At 36.5% G+C, this 16,426-nt stretch overlaps 1 protein-coding gene across 3 annotated transcripts in view; it reads right to left on the minus strand.

Moving 5' to 3' along the window:
- Positions 1 to 16,426, minus strand: part of TTC29 (tetratricopeptide repeat domain 29) — a 246,768-nt gene that overhangs the window by 110,757 nt on the left and 119,585 nt on the right. For all 3 annotated transcript variants that reach the window (XR_012378039.1, XM_073892328.1, XM_073892327.1), the window contains exon 9: positions 6,440 to 6,531. Coding sequence is in view for 2 of the 3 variants with exons in the window: in XM_073892328.1 (XP_073748429.1) it covers positions 6,440 to 6,531 (92 nt within the window). In the remaining variant the exon portion in view is untranslated. The remainder of the gene's footprint in view (positions 1 to 6,439; positions 6,532 to 16,426) is intronic.

The raw sequence follows: 16,426 nt of genomic DNA on the forward strand, positions 1-16,426 counted from the left end.
CAAGTGTCCCTTAGCTGTGAAATCTTAGGTGTCACTAAAGTCATATATACAAGTTGTTATAAACATACTGGCAAAATGCTTAGAATGACATACAGTTATTACCAGAGTGCTTAGCATATACCAAGCTTCATATATTTTTTAAATAAAGGAATGGCTGGAAATTCGAGAAGGGAAATGCTTATGCATACTCATAAAAATTAAGCTTCCAGGTAAATTGTGAGTATATCAGTCATTGGACGTTTGGAGTCCATGACTGGCAACTCTTGTCTCCTGGATATTTTGGTAACGTCAAGAACATCTTTTATTTCAGTAACTTCCTTGAGAGACTATCAAATGCCCTACAATGTGCTAGTTGCTGGGGAACATGGTTCCTGCCCTTAAAGCCTTTCACTGTCAACTTGGGGAGATAATTTCTTCTAAGTGATGTCATCTAATGATGAGGTTAATGGCAATTTTGGAATTCCTCTTTAGGAAGCTCCTGCATAGTAGAGTGGTATAAAGCATTCATAAGTAATTTAATGAATTTTGTTTCAAAAATCAGGTTACCCATAGGGATTATTTACTACATTTTCTAAATGTGACTCTAAATTCTTTTGACTGTTTCCAGAGACCAAACCCACCTCTCAAACAATGATGTGCTGCTATTTTGAATATGTGTGTGTGTGTGTGTGTGTGTGTGTACACATATATATATTTTGATATACATATCAAAAGCATATGCCACAAGCTCAGAAATCATTTCAAAAAAGTTTAATTTTAAACAGGTAGTGTCAGGATTAGAGGTATCAACTTGCATAACCTCCCAAGATTTGACGAGGATAATGTTCATTTTCATAGATAAACTATGGTATGTTTGCAAAAATAAGTTAGATTGCTTTACAGATTTATTTATTTTATTTGAGAGAGAGAGTGAGTGAGCAAGCACATGTGGGGTGGGGGAGGGGCAGAGGGAGAAGGAGATAAGCAGACTCCCTGCTGAGTGCAGAGCCCGAGGTGGGGCTCAATCTCAGGACCCCGAGATCATGACCTGAGCCGAAATCAAGAGACAGAGGCATAACAGACTGAGCCACCCAGGTGCCCTGCCAAGTGTTATTTTCTGAAAATCTTCTATTATGCAGTGAATGAAATGCCATAATGTGAACGTACACTCTGCAAAACAGACGGCACGTTAAGTCCTGGTGTCTGGCTTTTAGGGGGCAGGGTCAAAGATCTAACACTTTTTGTTTACTTTAGTGCCAGGTACTATCAGAGGCATTCTTTTTTCCTTTTTTATTTGTAAAAGAATGCTCTGTGTATCAGAAGTAGAATGGAATTTCACATCCCTGAAGTTGTGAATATTGCTGTTTATGATTCTGTTCTCATTTTTTTCATAACAAAATCATGAATAATTTTCTTCCACATTTAGGCATAGCTCAATTCTCCAGGAAAATTATGAATTGTTCGAGGAACATTTCAAATGCAGACATGGAGTAAAGTACCATGAGAGATGCACTTACAAATTTAAATATTTGTTTTGTGGGACAACTAAAATGGTATTGAGAGAGCTGGAGAGTATAAAGTTATTAATAAATAAAATAGTCCACTATTTAGAATTTTGAGCAAACTTGTGGATTTCTAGGACTAAAAATGTTTTATCAAATTGATGTGAACTCTCCAAGCTCTTTCTTGGACTGTAATATTCAAGAAAAAAAGTTGATGATATAAGAAAAAAAGTTGATGATATAAGAAAAAAAAAGTAGAGACTTCTTTGAATATCACTTTAAAACCTCAGGGAAAAATTATTATTTTTGTTTAGCTAAAATGGACTCACTGAAGGTTATTTATTTCATGTTCCTTAAAGCTGATGTATTTTTGTTGGAAGTACATTTTAGATTAGGCTTGGCAGGCTGAGGATTGTTAAATCACAACATATACAAACAAAAACCGAGTTTGGTGAGCAAGAAATACAAAACAGCATCAACAAAAGTATTGCTGGCTGAGTCCAGTTGTTTTTCTCCCAAAGTAGCGATAGATTTCCAAAACATCTAAAATTATCTAAAACTTGCTCTAACAAATAATGCTAGAGAAAAAGCCTTTCTAGTATAAATTACATGCTCCACTCAATGAAGGTACAGCTCTATAGCCAGCAAAATTGTTATTATAGCATCTGAAATGTACACATTACGTGTTGCTCAAAGGATTTCCAAATTTCCAAGTTGGCAATAGATTTAGAAGCCAATCTTCCTTTGGAAGGGAAAGAATCAAATATTTTCTTGTAGAAAAGCTACAGATTATTTGTATAAGTTAAAGGATAAGGTTAAAATTTTAGACAAATATTAATTCCAGTTTTCTATATGCAGTGCACAGGTGCAACTTGAACAGCATATTATATGGTATAATCATTAAATTCATTCAACCAGGCCTTAGAGAGTTAAAAACATATATTCTGAGGAACAGGACTCCTCGGTCCAAAGGATGAGAATGAAACAGTGCAGAATATTTGTGCATCAAGGTGATTCCAGTTTCCAACTGGGAAAACAGGACTGTTAACACCCACATCCCCTGACAACTGTCCAATTATGTATATCACACTTGGCCTACTGTTTGCAGTAGAAGTAATCAATAAAGGATGTGGTTGAGTGAACATAGATTTTGGTTGAACCAATGCATGAAAACTTAATCATTTACTCAGAGAGAAGAAATCAAATAGAGCAGAGATGAAACAGCCACTAAGGGGATTGTTGATTGTGCCACCAAGTTTGTGGGCCACAGATGAAAGTAATAAGGCAAATGGAATCAGTGACAGGAGAAAATGTAAAAAGCTATTCTTAATTTCATGAATTAATAGAAATGTTTTGATGTATTTTTGGGGGGTCATTTTTAGGAAATTTCGCATCAAAGCCTGGATGTTCCATTTTAAAGAATATATGAAAATTACTAGGGCATGTCATTTCTCTCAAGCAAAAAGAAATTAATTTTCAGCTATAACAGAAAGGTAATTTTCACACTTGAAACTTTGTACTGATTGATTGAAAGATCTCCACTGTGGAAAGTTTGCTAGGAAATAATTTGACCCGAGTTTGCAAGAAAATTTACAATGAGTATGGAATAAACCCAGAGGTAGGCTAGTTGTGACCAATGTGTCTTGACCAATTCTCATTTTGGTGATTTTTTCTCTAGATTCTTTTCAAAAGTCATCCTGATTATTTGGAGAGTGTCAGCATTTCAGTAAAATGAGTTATTTCAGTAAATGAAGCAAAGAAAAATGCCATAAAGAAAACTGAGGAATTTTGCTCTCTGCATTTACTCAAATAATAATATTTACTTGGTAATTTCTCAACTCAGTCTCTCTTTGTTTTATGGACCATAATTCTGGCTTTTATTGCTGTGTCATAGGCAATTATTATCATTTTAGAATAACAACCCCCCCCTTTTTTTTCACTAGTATTCCAAGTAGGGTGGGAAAAGACATTGTAATGCTTATTTTCTGTTATGCTCCTTAACCCTTTGTGCAATTAATATTATTCAGAAAAACAGCAAAAATAACAAACACTGTTTACTATTAAAACCTTCATCAATAGTAACTCTAATGGCATGGCTGGGTCCAGCATTACCAAATGGACAACTCTGTATTACCAAGTCCTTAGTCTTGAGGGAATATGGCGTGTTTTTCAACTGAAGGCTTAGTATAAATTCTTATAACCATTTTAGAAGCTTCTAGCCTTAGAGATTATTCACCTTTCATGCACGCTCAGCTGATAGCCTTAGATACACACTGATGCTAGACATGGCTATCCTCTTTCATTTCCTTTAAGGAGATAAAATATATTTATAGAGATGGGGCTACCATTAGTGAAACTTGTGCAATTGCACAGGTTAGGAAAAAGAGATTTAGAGAAGATGTAAGACTTCATGTGCCGCTTGATTTATTTCTCCACCACCGCTCCCATAATTTCCCCTATTTTGGTTGTGCTTCATTTCTTGCATGTTGCTGCTAATCTGAGGGTAGTTTAGGACCATGAAAGAGGGGTGTGTGTGTGTGTGTGTGTGTGCATGAAAGGTGCCCTTAAAGAGAAATTTAATAAAAATGACCACAAAATTTGTATCAAGGCATTTTGAGTCATCAGTGAACTTGATTTAATACATCTTCTTAGATAACTAGGGTATGTTTTCTATCTGAAGAGAGTGTTTGTTTTTGAAACATCTGTCTCTTGAGTTATTTTGCACAAATGGTAAAAGAATATGCTGAGGCTTACACTCCCCTGAATGCTACTCCATAACCACCAACAATGCTGCAAAATAGTAGATTTGGATTGGAAAGCTTGCAGTGTCCCTGGGGTACTTCTTCCCTACAGCCCCAGAAGAAGCATCTCCTGTATTCTCTTATATATCATATAACATTATAAAACTAAGAACCCAGGTCTGCCAAAAAATCATTGATGGCTTCACTGGTACTTAGTAGATGGGAATTCTTATAAGTGGAATTTGTTTCATTGGGTATAAAAATGAGGTGGGGATCGATCTTCCTGCCTATTATATGTTTGCCTCAAGGCAGGTTCCCAGACTGCTGGAATAGAATTTTCCCCATTCCTGCCAAACACACACCCTACTTTGTGATACATCAAATATAGCTGTATCCTTTTCCACATCTAAGCCCCAAGTAACACTTTAGCAGCCAAATTAAAACATTAAATTGTCTGTCTGTTATTGTTGCCAATATTTACCAGATTGTTCAACTCTCCCCTTAGCTTTTACCGTATAGATCAAGAATTCAGATCCTTGAGTGGAGATTAAAATATTCCAAGAGAGACACTAGTCTTTAACAGGTGAGAATTATTTTAAGATAATCTCATGCATCCAGAAGTTTAAGAAAAACTAACAGTAACCAAAGCAGCATTCCAACCCTTATGACATAGTAAGTGCTCAATATATGCTTATAAAAGAAAATATTTTCCCCTGGAGTTTTATCTCTTTAGTCATGTTGGAACACATGTCATTTTGTAAAAATTATTTTATAAACATGTTAAGGGATGCATTTATTTAACTGTATAGATTTAGGCCAGGTCTGCTACTACAAAGCAAGACAAATACTCCAACCATTTTTTACTAATTTTGGGCCATGTTAACAACGGAGTCAAGTAATTTAATAATCAAAATGAACTGCACCAAAGGACACAGAATTGGTGTGTTACAAATAGACATTAAATTGAAAACTTATAAATCTCTTCTTTGTGTTCAAACATCTGTTTCTTTCCAGTTGCTACATGGAAAGTAAACGTTTAAGGGTTAGCTGGGTTGATTTTCCACAGGCTAGTCACCGATCTCTACTTGGAAGAACCACAACACTCACAGGTTGCTTTACCCATGGCTGGCCTCACCTTCCTGGAGTAAATAGCCATACTTTCCTCATAGATACATCTGTGTCTCTAACCACTTATCCAGTGATGACTGCATTGTCTTTTACTTGGTATTTCGTAGGGACTTTTCATTCCGTTGGCATGGGCATTTTAATATTTAATTATTTATTTAATTATTGATTATTATATTGGCAGTGGTAATTATACAATGATGATATACTTTCAGTTCACTAGACATTTAATCTTTTAAATGCCTTTTAAATAACAATTTTATCTTTTAAAAACACTACTTCATACGTGTTTACAAGCTGAAATACAGGAATTAGAACTTGACATAATCTGTATCTGTTCTTTTTCTTCTTCTTCTTACCACTACTAACTACTACCAGCACCACCATTATTAAAAAGCCATCTCTTGGGTATAAGATAACATACCAAAAACCAAGGCCTTAATTTTGATAACTTTTCTTATTCTACCTTGAATTAAATAATAACATTACAACATAATGCAATAATTAAATGGAGTACACAATGATCATAGTATGAGTAAAGGGCAAATCATATGTTTTCCATGGAAAAATTTGTTGTTCAGGTATACTTATATTAAATTTTCTGTTTTAAATGAAATAGAGGGAAAATTGTTCTCGCATTAAGTTGTTTATCCAGATATGTACGCTCAAAGGAGCGATGTCTTAATGGAAGAAGCAAGACTGAAGGATAAATGAAAACTTTCCTCCAAGAAGAGATCCGGAAAGGTTACGCTGAGCCATGGTTACTGAAGCGTACTATATATTTCTGTGCTCTCTGCTTTTTTAACCTGTGAGATGTGACCTGATTTTTCCCTTTCATTCAAGGTCATCACTAAACTTACAGAAAATCAAAAATAAAATAGTACAAAGGAGGCATAGACAAAGGGGAGTTTAGGTGCATATTTTAAAATACCACATTGGTTTAAAATAACTTACGATGAAAGGGTCACTTAAGAAGGGCACTGCTTAAAATTTAAGCAGGCAGTAATGGAAAGCGACAGACCTCAAACAATTTAAGTCTTTCACAGCTGAGTGAATTCACAGTGACAGCAAGACAAGGATGTGCTAACTTACCTCTGCAGGACCTTGGCTATTGCTTCATAGGCTCTCCCCAGGCTGAGATCATCATCCAGGTCTGTGGAGATTTTACTGTAAGTGTTAAGGACCTATCAGGAAAAGAAATACGTATTAAATATACAGCAAGGCCAGATTCACTGATGTTTCATTTCATAACAGAAAAGATGAAAATTAATAGTTGTTTTTAATGTCTCCATAAAATATTTTTTGTTTATTAAAAATTCATGTAGGTTTGGTTTATTTTTATCTATAGCATAACTTGTTTCACAGCAATGTCTTTAAGCCATGACAGTGAGGTCTTACTTTCGTAAAAATAATTCTTTTCTTGCACAATCCCAAATCTTCCAATTTATAGAACTTAGGTGTGAATAAATAATTGAATGGTTCACAACATTATTTTAAAATATGGTACTATTATCTAAGGTAATAGAAAGCACATTATAATATTCTACTGGGGTAGCTTAAATATCACTTTTCTTTCTATAAATAGTTGTTTTGAAAAGCGTGAATTTAGGTGCTAGGCAATTTCTAAATCTATCATTTTATTAGAAGCATATCTCATAGTTTGTGCATGGATTCGGTATACACTAAAAATATTTCTTAAAAATGTACTTCATTACCAACAATCTCTTCAATAATCAAAAGATTATGGCTGCCACCGCCAAACATATGATCTTAATTTAATTTAACACTGACACCATCTTTATGGTATAATTTCCCTTTTTATTCTCTTTCTCTTTCAGTGGCCAGAAGGAGGAAAATATGTAAAACAAAATTCCTATTCTTTCTTCTTCCTTCATTGTTACTTGACCCAACCTATTACACACATGAGGACACAGGAAATCTCCAAAGACCTCTATGGAAATCCTTTTTGCACATTTTCTAAGACAGAATTAGTGAAAGTCATTTGACAGCATTTGGAGAGAGAGTCAGGGTGAGGGAGGACGTAAATTCGCGCTGTGTGCTACTGCCTGAATTAGGCAGCTTTGAAGATTTAAGTATTAGAGGCAGTATTGATATTTGACTTTACTTTCTTAAGGTTAATATTTGGGAAATAATTTCAATGAAGCCATCATGATACCTCATAAAATTTGTTTTTGTTTTTCTGTGTGTGTGTGTGTGTGTGTGTGTGTGTGTGTGTGTGTGTATGTGGTTTATGAGTGACTGCTTGCTAGAACGCTGGTATTAAAACTTACTGATGCATATTGACCCAGGGTTTTGATTCCTGTTAAACCTGCAAAGTTCAAAATTTTGATTCTTATTTTTAAGCCTCTTAATGTGCCTTGTATAAACCTGAGAATAGTCTCTTCACTTTGTCTTGCATAACTGACAACACCTACATTAAGTCTGATATAACTTGACATAGACCTTTCTGAGTGAAGGGGCAGAATTCATGAATTTTGTGAATTTATAGGAGACCTTATTGAACCCAAATATCAAAATATTTAGAAAGAGACCTTCTAGTGTCTGTTTTGGTCCATACATCTTTATATGACATTCTAGAACTTTAAGATTGAATATTATTATATTTCCTGCCAAAAAGAATTTGTTTATTCCATATCATTACTGTGTACCAGGTGCTATGTTAGACCCTAAGAAATCTTAAATAGAGGGGAACATGCTTGCAGCCCTGACAGCATTTATAGTCTTGTGGTACAGAGGTTTGGGTGGATGCACTTTGCGATGACTGGAGGCAGGATTCCCCAGGGCTTATACCAGGCTTACCTGCATTCTCTCCCATGCCCCTGGCCACCTGGACCGGTACAGTAAGTATCCACAGGCACCCATTATCTTAGGGGTTATGACGCTCTACCCTATGGATATGAAGGGTAGGTATCCAAGAAATTACAGGTAAATACATCAGTGCTGATGACTCCTATCCCACAAAAGTGTGCAGCATTTCCTGGAAGGAACAGGGGCAAAACTGAGCTCAGTCTGGGCTTTTGGTTTGGGCCTCAGACGTGACTCCATAGAAGCTTCCTCCTGGAGCCAGACGTGGTCTACCGGAATGAACACTAACTTCAGAGGAAGAAGACATGGATTCAAGTCCTAGTTCTTTCACACATTTGGTCCAGGAAAGCTCCTGGAGACGTTTTCCTCGGAAATGAAAAAGAAAACCTGCTTCTGAGAGTTGTCGTGAGGCCACGAGGAGATAATATAGAGTGCTGTGTAAGCCATAGGACAAGATTCTTTGGGAGTCTGTGAACCAGCCATTAGTCAACAGCTCCTCAAAGGGGCTTCCTTCCTCAAAGTAAAGGCAACACATTTTAATTTGTGGCTTGAGAAAGTTCATATGTCACCTCCCACATTTAACCTAAAAGCAGGTACTATATAGGCAGTAGGAAGCATTTAGTTCATTACTGGCCCAGTAAGGAAACAATGAGTGACATGAAGTCCAAAGTGAAGACCTACAAAGTGCCAGAGGAGCTCATCTAAATCAGACAGGACCTTTGCTCCTCGGGAGTGGGAGAGAGTGAGCTCGAGTGGGAGAGAGTAAACGCAGACAGGTGAATCACAAGGAGAACACAAGGCAAAATTCAGCAGATTGAGTAATTCTATAGTCCGATCTATGGGAGTAGAAAGGACATTGTTAAAATACAAGGGAAAAACTCATAAAAGTGGAGAAATAACATGAGATTACGAATTGTGTAGAAAATAAAGATGTTTTATATTGCTCTCATGGTAAGCTACCTTACCTGCTTTTTAATTAAAGTAGGCAGGGTGTAATTTACAAATGAATAAACATTGAGTCATTAGATAAATAGTGGAATTTTTTTATAAAGAATACTTCAAGTGAGAACATACAGTGTGCGATCTGAGGGATCCACTGTACTTGACCGAATATCCCTTGGACAAGCATATGTTGGAAACAAATGCAGGGTCTGCAACATTAAATTCTATCATCACAAATCAAAGATAAGAGGAGAGAATAAAGACTCTCAGGTGCAAACTATTTTGATGAATTGGAAATTCATTATGTATCTTTAAACTGTATTGACAATGAACTTATCAACCTTTGTCAAAAGACAAAGGACAGCACCAATTAAGCACAATACTAAGTAAATTTCAACGAACACCAAACTGTGCATGATTACAAGGTTATCACAGTTGGAAAAATCAGTTCAAATACCTAATAAAAATTGAGTGCTGCCTGGCTACTCAAATTTCTCCAATAATTTCAGTGAATAATGCAAATGAAGCTATGAAAACTATTTTACTTGAAGTTTTAAAGGCAATGAGCTTTATCTTTCCACTAGAATAAAACTGATTTGCCTGAAAAGGCATTTTCAAATAAAATCCAAGTTCTCAAAATGAGATCATTTCTACTGGTCACCTAAAAACAAAACTAGTAGAATACTTAGCATAAAAAATGAGAATGTGCAAAAGAAAAATGCTGGCAATACGTGACAAATTCTTTGAAGAATTGTTTGCTGTAAAATAAAATTTCAAGGATTGTTAATTTCTTTTGCTGCAATACCCTTCAAGGGAGCACTGGATTTAAGTCAAGATTGTCACCTGTCAACAAAGTGAATGGGGGGGGGGGGCTGGAGAAAAAGGGAGGGAGGGGGAGACAGAGAGAGAAGAGAGAGATTGAGGAAAAAGGATAGAAGAATAGCCTTATCCTCCCAGAAGATTATAAGAATAAATTTTGTGCCTGAGCTTTGGCACCTTTAAGGGCAGATACATAAGAAGTCATTATTAGGTTCTATTAATTTCAAACACCCAATTGTTTTCTACCCTTGCATGTTGAGGACTTCCAGTGATGAGGGTACCGCCACTCTTACAATCCCCTTACTGTAGACAACATGAACGCAGAAAAAAAATTCCAGCAATAATGGCCCTTATACTTGTTTTCACAGCTGAGACCTGCTTTAAACCACCATGAAGACTCTCACTCCTGGTCTGACTTTCCCAGATTAGATGGAATCATCTCTGCACCCCTCTGCCCAGCCAGCTATTATAAGGAAACAGTCCTGGTCAATTTGTTTTAAAACCTTTATGTACTTTAACATTATTGTAGATTCACATGCAATTGTAAGAAATAATACAGAGCACTCTCATTTATCCCTCACCCGGGTAACAGCCTGCCTGACCACACAGGACAGCAGCACAACCAGGAAACTGATGTTGACACAATTCACCCACATTCATTCAGATTTCATGAGTTTTACACACGCTCGTGTGTGTGTGCCTGTGGGTGTTAATTTAACGCGATTGTATCATATGCATCTATTCATGTAACCACCACCACCACAGTCAAGATACAGAAAAGTTCTATCACTACAGTGATCCCTCATGTTACCCTTTCAGTTGTAGTTATGTTTGCTGCTTGGAAGAGAAAGGTCTGCCTTAGAAAACATTCTGAAATACCATGGCGTTTGCCCTGTTCCCTTTTGGTCCACTCCCTCCACCCTGTGTGCTCGTATTTCACCAGGGAAATTTCCTCAGCTCACTGACAGGACAATAGTTGACTAAAGTAGTTCATACTTAGGTATGAACCACTCAAAGATCACTAACTCGGCCAGAAGTTGTAGTTTTATTTTTTTTTTAAGATTTATTTATTTTTAGAGAGAAAGAGAGAGAGCAAGCAGGGGGAGGGGCAGAAGGAGAGAATCTCCAGCAGACTCCCTGCTGAGTGCAGAGCCCGAAGTGGGGCTCGATCTCAAACCCTGAGATCATGACCTGAGCCGAAACCAAGAGTCAGACGCTTAACTGACTGAGCCACCCAGGTGACCTCAGAAGTTACGTTTTAAAAAGGACGCTTGCTAGCCCCAAATCCCTTCTTCTGGGTGGAGTTTTAAGCAGCCTAACAAAATGAAATGAAACAATTCAGATAGTGTGTGCAGGATAATTTGAGGCAAGATTATAAAACAACAACAACAACAAAAGGCCGGCCTTCTCTTAAAATTCGGCCTTATGATGTGATCCTTTAAGCAGCTACGGATTTTTATAACCTCTTTTTTTTGGGTCTACTTCTATATCTCAGGTTTTCTAGAAGCTTCCACACTTTTCCACAATCTTCTTATCAAAGCGGTATGGAAGAGAATGATAGAAGGAAGAGGGGAACGTCCAGCTGCAGATGTGAACATCAGGTGTTTGTAAGTCACTGATACCTAAAAGGGAACGCCCTCTCATTATTGCTTTCTTCATAATGCTCAACCTTCAGAACCTATGTATTATGCAAAGTACTCTTTTAGTACATTCTATCAGATCATTAGATGCGATTGCAAGATAAAATTACATACATATATTTTACGAACACAGTGTATATTACATATCTGTATATGTAATAAAGATATATCTCTGCTCTTAAAGGCCTTACTAAAGCAATGACTTAGAGACATTGATATTATATAGTGCTGTAAGTCTGTATAAAGGGCTAAAAATCTAGTCCAAAGGCACTATTTCATTAAACAAAGACTGAGCGTCTTCTACGGGCCAAGTGGTGTTCTGGATGCTAGTCATACAGCAGCAAATGAGACAAAATCCCTGCCCCCATGCAGTCTACACTGCATCTAGGGGATGGGGAGAAAATTTGTAATTAAATGTATACATGAGTGAATTTCAGATAGTGTAGGAACAATGAAGATCTGGGAAAGGCTTCCTATAGGAAGAGAAACTCAATCTAAATGAATGACAGGATTGGGTCAGTGGTGAGGAGGGTAGCTTGAACAAAGGTGTGGGGAAGGGAAGGAGTGATACAATGAGAAAGAAGCTTTACCAGAGTACACAGAAGCAACAATGTCCAATAGAAAGTCTGCTTTAAGAGTCACCATAGTATTCAAGAGGGCACGTTCTGCATGGAACACTGGGTGTTATACGCAAACAATGACTCATGGAACACTACATCGAAAACTAATGATGTAATGTATGGTGGTTAACATAACATAATAAAATAAAATTAAAAAAAAAAGAGTCACCCATAGAATGTTTTGTCTAGTAACATGTACTAAGTAATCACAGTTTTGTTATTTTAATTTTTTAAAGATTTTATTTATTTATTTTATTATGTTATGTTAGTTACCATACAGTACATCATTAGTTTTTAATTACAGTTTTAATTGATGGTATGAAGTGATAAACTTTCAAGTTGCAACTTATCTATTTGATTACAAGGGAGGAATTTGACTATTGTTTTGAAGGTGAGGTGGGTTATTCACTTTCATTCTTTATTCTACATGTTCATAAATGCAGTCTTTTGCAGGATTTTTTTTTTCATAGTTTTTGTCTTTCTACTTTCTAGGCAGCTCAGCGTGTTTGGTTAAACTATGCCACATCCAAGATGGTACACTTGCCTGCCTTGTTTCCCATTATTCAAGTTAAAAAAAAAACAACAACAACAAACTTTTTTTTTTTAAAGTAGGCTCCACCCCCAGAGACCCTGAGATCAAGACCTGAGCTGAAATCAAGAGTTGGATGCTTAACCGACCAGTTGCCCCTCAAAAAATTTAATGCAGAGTTGTTCCTGTGTCTAGGGAAATGAGAGGAAATACTCTTCTTTTTCCCTCTGGCATAGCACTGAGCATTCTCAAACTAAGACAGATCAGTGACATGAAGTTTAAATGGGCCTTCATGCTCTGGCTTGTGACCCTATCTATCATTGTTTCTGTAGAAAGACAATTCGTGGAAACCACCACATAAAGTTCTAACATCTAGCCCATTTGGGATGGAAATTTTGTAATTTTTGTAATTTTGCAAAAATTTCAAAGAGCTATAATCTTACTTTTACTTCATATTTTTGGTATTTTTTTTTTCTATAGACATTCCTTTCTTTGCTTACCACCCTCTCCCACAGCTCTCTTCCTTAGTTAATTCAATATTTGAAATCAGTAGGGACTTCTCCTCTGAGGGCATAGACCAGGCTTTGGAGGAGCCTTATGGGATAATTAATCAAATTTCCCTCTGGGTATTCACATTTTCTTCAAATAGCATAGGCTTTCAAGTCACACAGTTCTATACCTGAGCTGAGTGACATGTGTCAAGTGACTTACTCTCTCTGAGCCTATTTCCTCAGGTATAAAATGGAAATGAATAAAGTCTACCTTGAAGGGATGTTATAAGGTTCCAATAAGATGAGGTATTAATAATACCTACTAAAGAGTTGAATAAAGCAACTGCTTAATTTCCCCGTATACTTACCTTATCTAAGTGGTTCTCAAATGGGGGTGATTTTGCCCCCTAGGGAATATTTGGTAATGTCTGGAGATATTTGAGGTTGTCATAATTGGGAGGGTTGCTACTGTCATTGAGCAACTAGAAGACAAGGACGCTGTTAGATACCCTACAATGCACACGATAGTCCCCCATAACAAAGAACTATCCAGCCCAAAACCTGAATAATGTCGATGTGAAGCAATCCTGATTTAGCCTTTGCTTCAACTACTTCCGTGACTGGAAACCACCCCTTGTGGAGCCGCCCACTCTATCACCAAAGAATTACGTGAGAAAACTATCGGTTAAGTTAAAGCAAAACCTGTAACTTCTACCTGCTCGCCTGGTTGTGTTTTGTGGGACAACACAAGATGAGTCCATCCCTCATCCATGCAACGGTCCTTCTAATACTGAAAGATAGCTGTTTTTCTTCCTTAAAGCCTCCCAACATATAGAGTCATCCAGGAGACTCTGAAATGAGTGAGAATGTAACCCCCACAGTGTAGCCACATTTGAATGTTTCATTTTTAATTTGTCTGAGGTCTAGAAGAGTTTAAATAAACCCACCTGGGCCAGAAAATGTCTGTGAAACCATAAAGAGGCACCCATCAGGTTTGTTTGTAAAGAAGAAGTTATGCTCTATTACCTAAGGTGTATTTTTACCTTTTCTTTCTTGCCCACCATAAGAAGACAGTACAGCTGACTTACACATCTCCTACACAAACCCCAAATTGTGCCATTTCATAACAAAAGTTCGGCACTGCGCTCAATACTGTGCATTACTTTGAGGAGAAAAAGGCAATGATACAGATTTACTCTTGTGCAATAAGAAACACAGGAATAAAAAAAAATCAAGTTTGCCATCTTGAGCTTGAAATCAATGTCAAGTCTTATCGGAAATACATTTATTCTGATTTTTGGCAATCTAACCCCGTTAGCCATTTCACAGTTGGTGAGCAGAAAGGATGTTTCTGCCTCATTTACAGTGTCTGAACATGATTCAGACAATCAACTGCAACATTAGTCAAAGAAATCAGTGGCTAATGATTTCTGACAAGCCCTGCAGTAACAGGCTGAGGACCAGACTGGACCACAACAACATTCAGAGCACTTTACTGGAGTCAGCAATCAGAGATGGCAGAAGATGGTAAAAATGGGGGTAAACAGAACTGTTATCACATCACTTAAAGTCTCTTACACAGTTTTTGCATAGTCATAGTATCTGACATGCAGTAAATACAGTAATCCTTTTCTACAAGGATGTTACACTGAGTAAACACTGAGGATAAGCCCTTTATTCAGCTCTGTAAACTGTAACACACAAAAGTAGTTAATATTTTGCATCCTGCTGAAACTATAGTCTTAAGTTAGGAGCAGTCTAGCCTTACTATTTATATTGATCATTTGAAGTATGAACTCTCTCTTCCTGAAATGTATTACTCATCATTTGGAGTAACTGTTCCACACTGTTTACATTGCCCAACACATAACACGAAGGCTATGTGGTCTAGTGCAGAAAGGATTGAATATTAAAAGGTATGAGTTCTATATTCTCTTCTGCCATTAGCTCAGGGTGTGATTTTGACAGGTCACTGGGTTACTTGAGCTTCAGTATCCAAGTCTGGAAGATAATGGGGAGGTAGGACCAAAGGATCTATAATTCTCCCCTCCAAAAATATTCGTTGGAGTTCAGAACTCTACACGGATATATTTAGCAATTTAAGATAGGCTCTGATTGTTTCAATAATTTGTCCCTGGCTTTAAAGTCCCTGATAAATCTATTTTGTTTTTTCTTTAATTTTTAGAAAAAAAATAAGTCCTTTCATTCAATTGAAATGTTATTTTCATGCTTCCCCCTCATTTGAAAAATCTCACATACTCTTAATAAATGGCTTTTCAAAGAATGTCCCTACACAGGAATAGCCGATAGCACAGAGAGCTGAATCTACAGTGCTTTTGGTTCATATTAAATGGCAATGGCTATAAAGCAATGATCAGTTCTTTTTAAAAATAGCAAATTTTTCTTTTACCACCTAAAATTTTTAAGAATTTGATGAAAATTCAAGGCTATCCTTAAATTATATAAACTGAATTAGAATTGTTAGTTAATCTCTCACATGCTAGTTTATATCATACTTATATTGTATTTCTATAAAAGCTTTTATAAAGATAGAAATAAATCTCAAAAAAATTCCAAGAATCTTCTTTTACCTTAAAACTGTCTCTCTAGCCGTCCAATATACAGAGGACTTTCAAGCCCCAAAATAATGAGATAGAATTTCACTTGCAGCTAAAAATAAATTTTTTCTAAATAGTAAATTGGAACATACTGCTCGAAACTGCCATTTCTAAATTGGTCATTACACTTTTGTAGTATGTTAATGAGAGACATATTCATGAAGAACTTCAGTTCTAATTCTCAATTATTTTCTATACTACAAATCAGAAAGCATAAAAATATTTATCCTGTACAACCCAATCATGGTGTGAGTTATATTTTACAGCTCCTTAAAAAGAAATTTTCCCTGCCCTTAAGTTCTTGCTAGGAAAATCCACTAGGAGACTTTGTTTTACATTTTACTAGAAGGTCCTTGACCAAAGGCAGTCCCGGAATCTATGAGGTGGCCTGACATAAAAAGTTCTATTTGGTGGAAGACTATAGTGATTAGTTAGTTCTATCACACTCTCGTAGGAAATTCAGACCCATTGAGCAGTTGGTAATGGCAGAAGTGAGGAGGTGCTTCAGGATAAATGAACATCAAGAGAGTGATCGAGTTATGTCAATAGAGTGAATCCAACTGACCGCTGTTGCTGAAGGGATTATTAATAAGA

Source organism: Callorhinus ursinus, unplaced genomic scaffold, assembly GCF_003265705.2.
Source record: "Callorhinus ursinus isolate GAN/ISIS: 27379988/994484 unplaced genomic scaffold, GSC_fseal_2.0 scaffold4, whole genome shotgun sequence".
In the NCBI taxonomy this organism is placed as follows: Eukaryota; Metazoa; Chordata; class Mammalia; order Carnivora; family Otariidae; genus Callorhinus; species Callorhinus ursinus.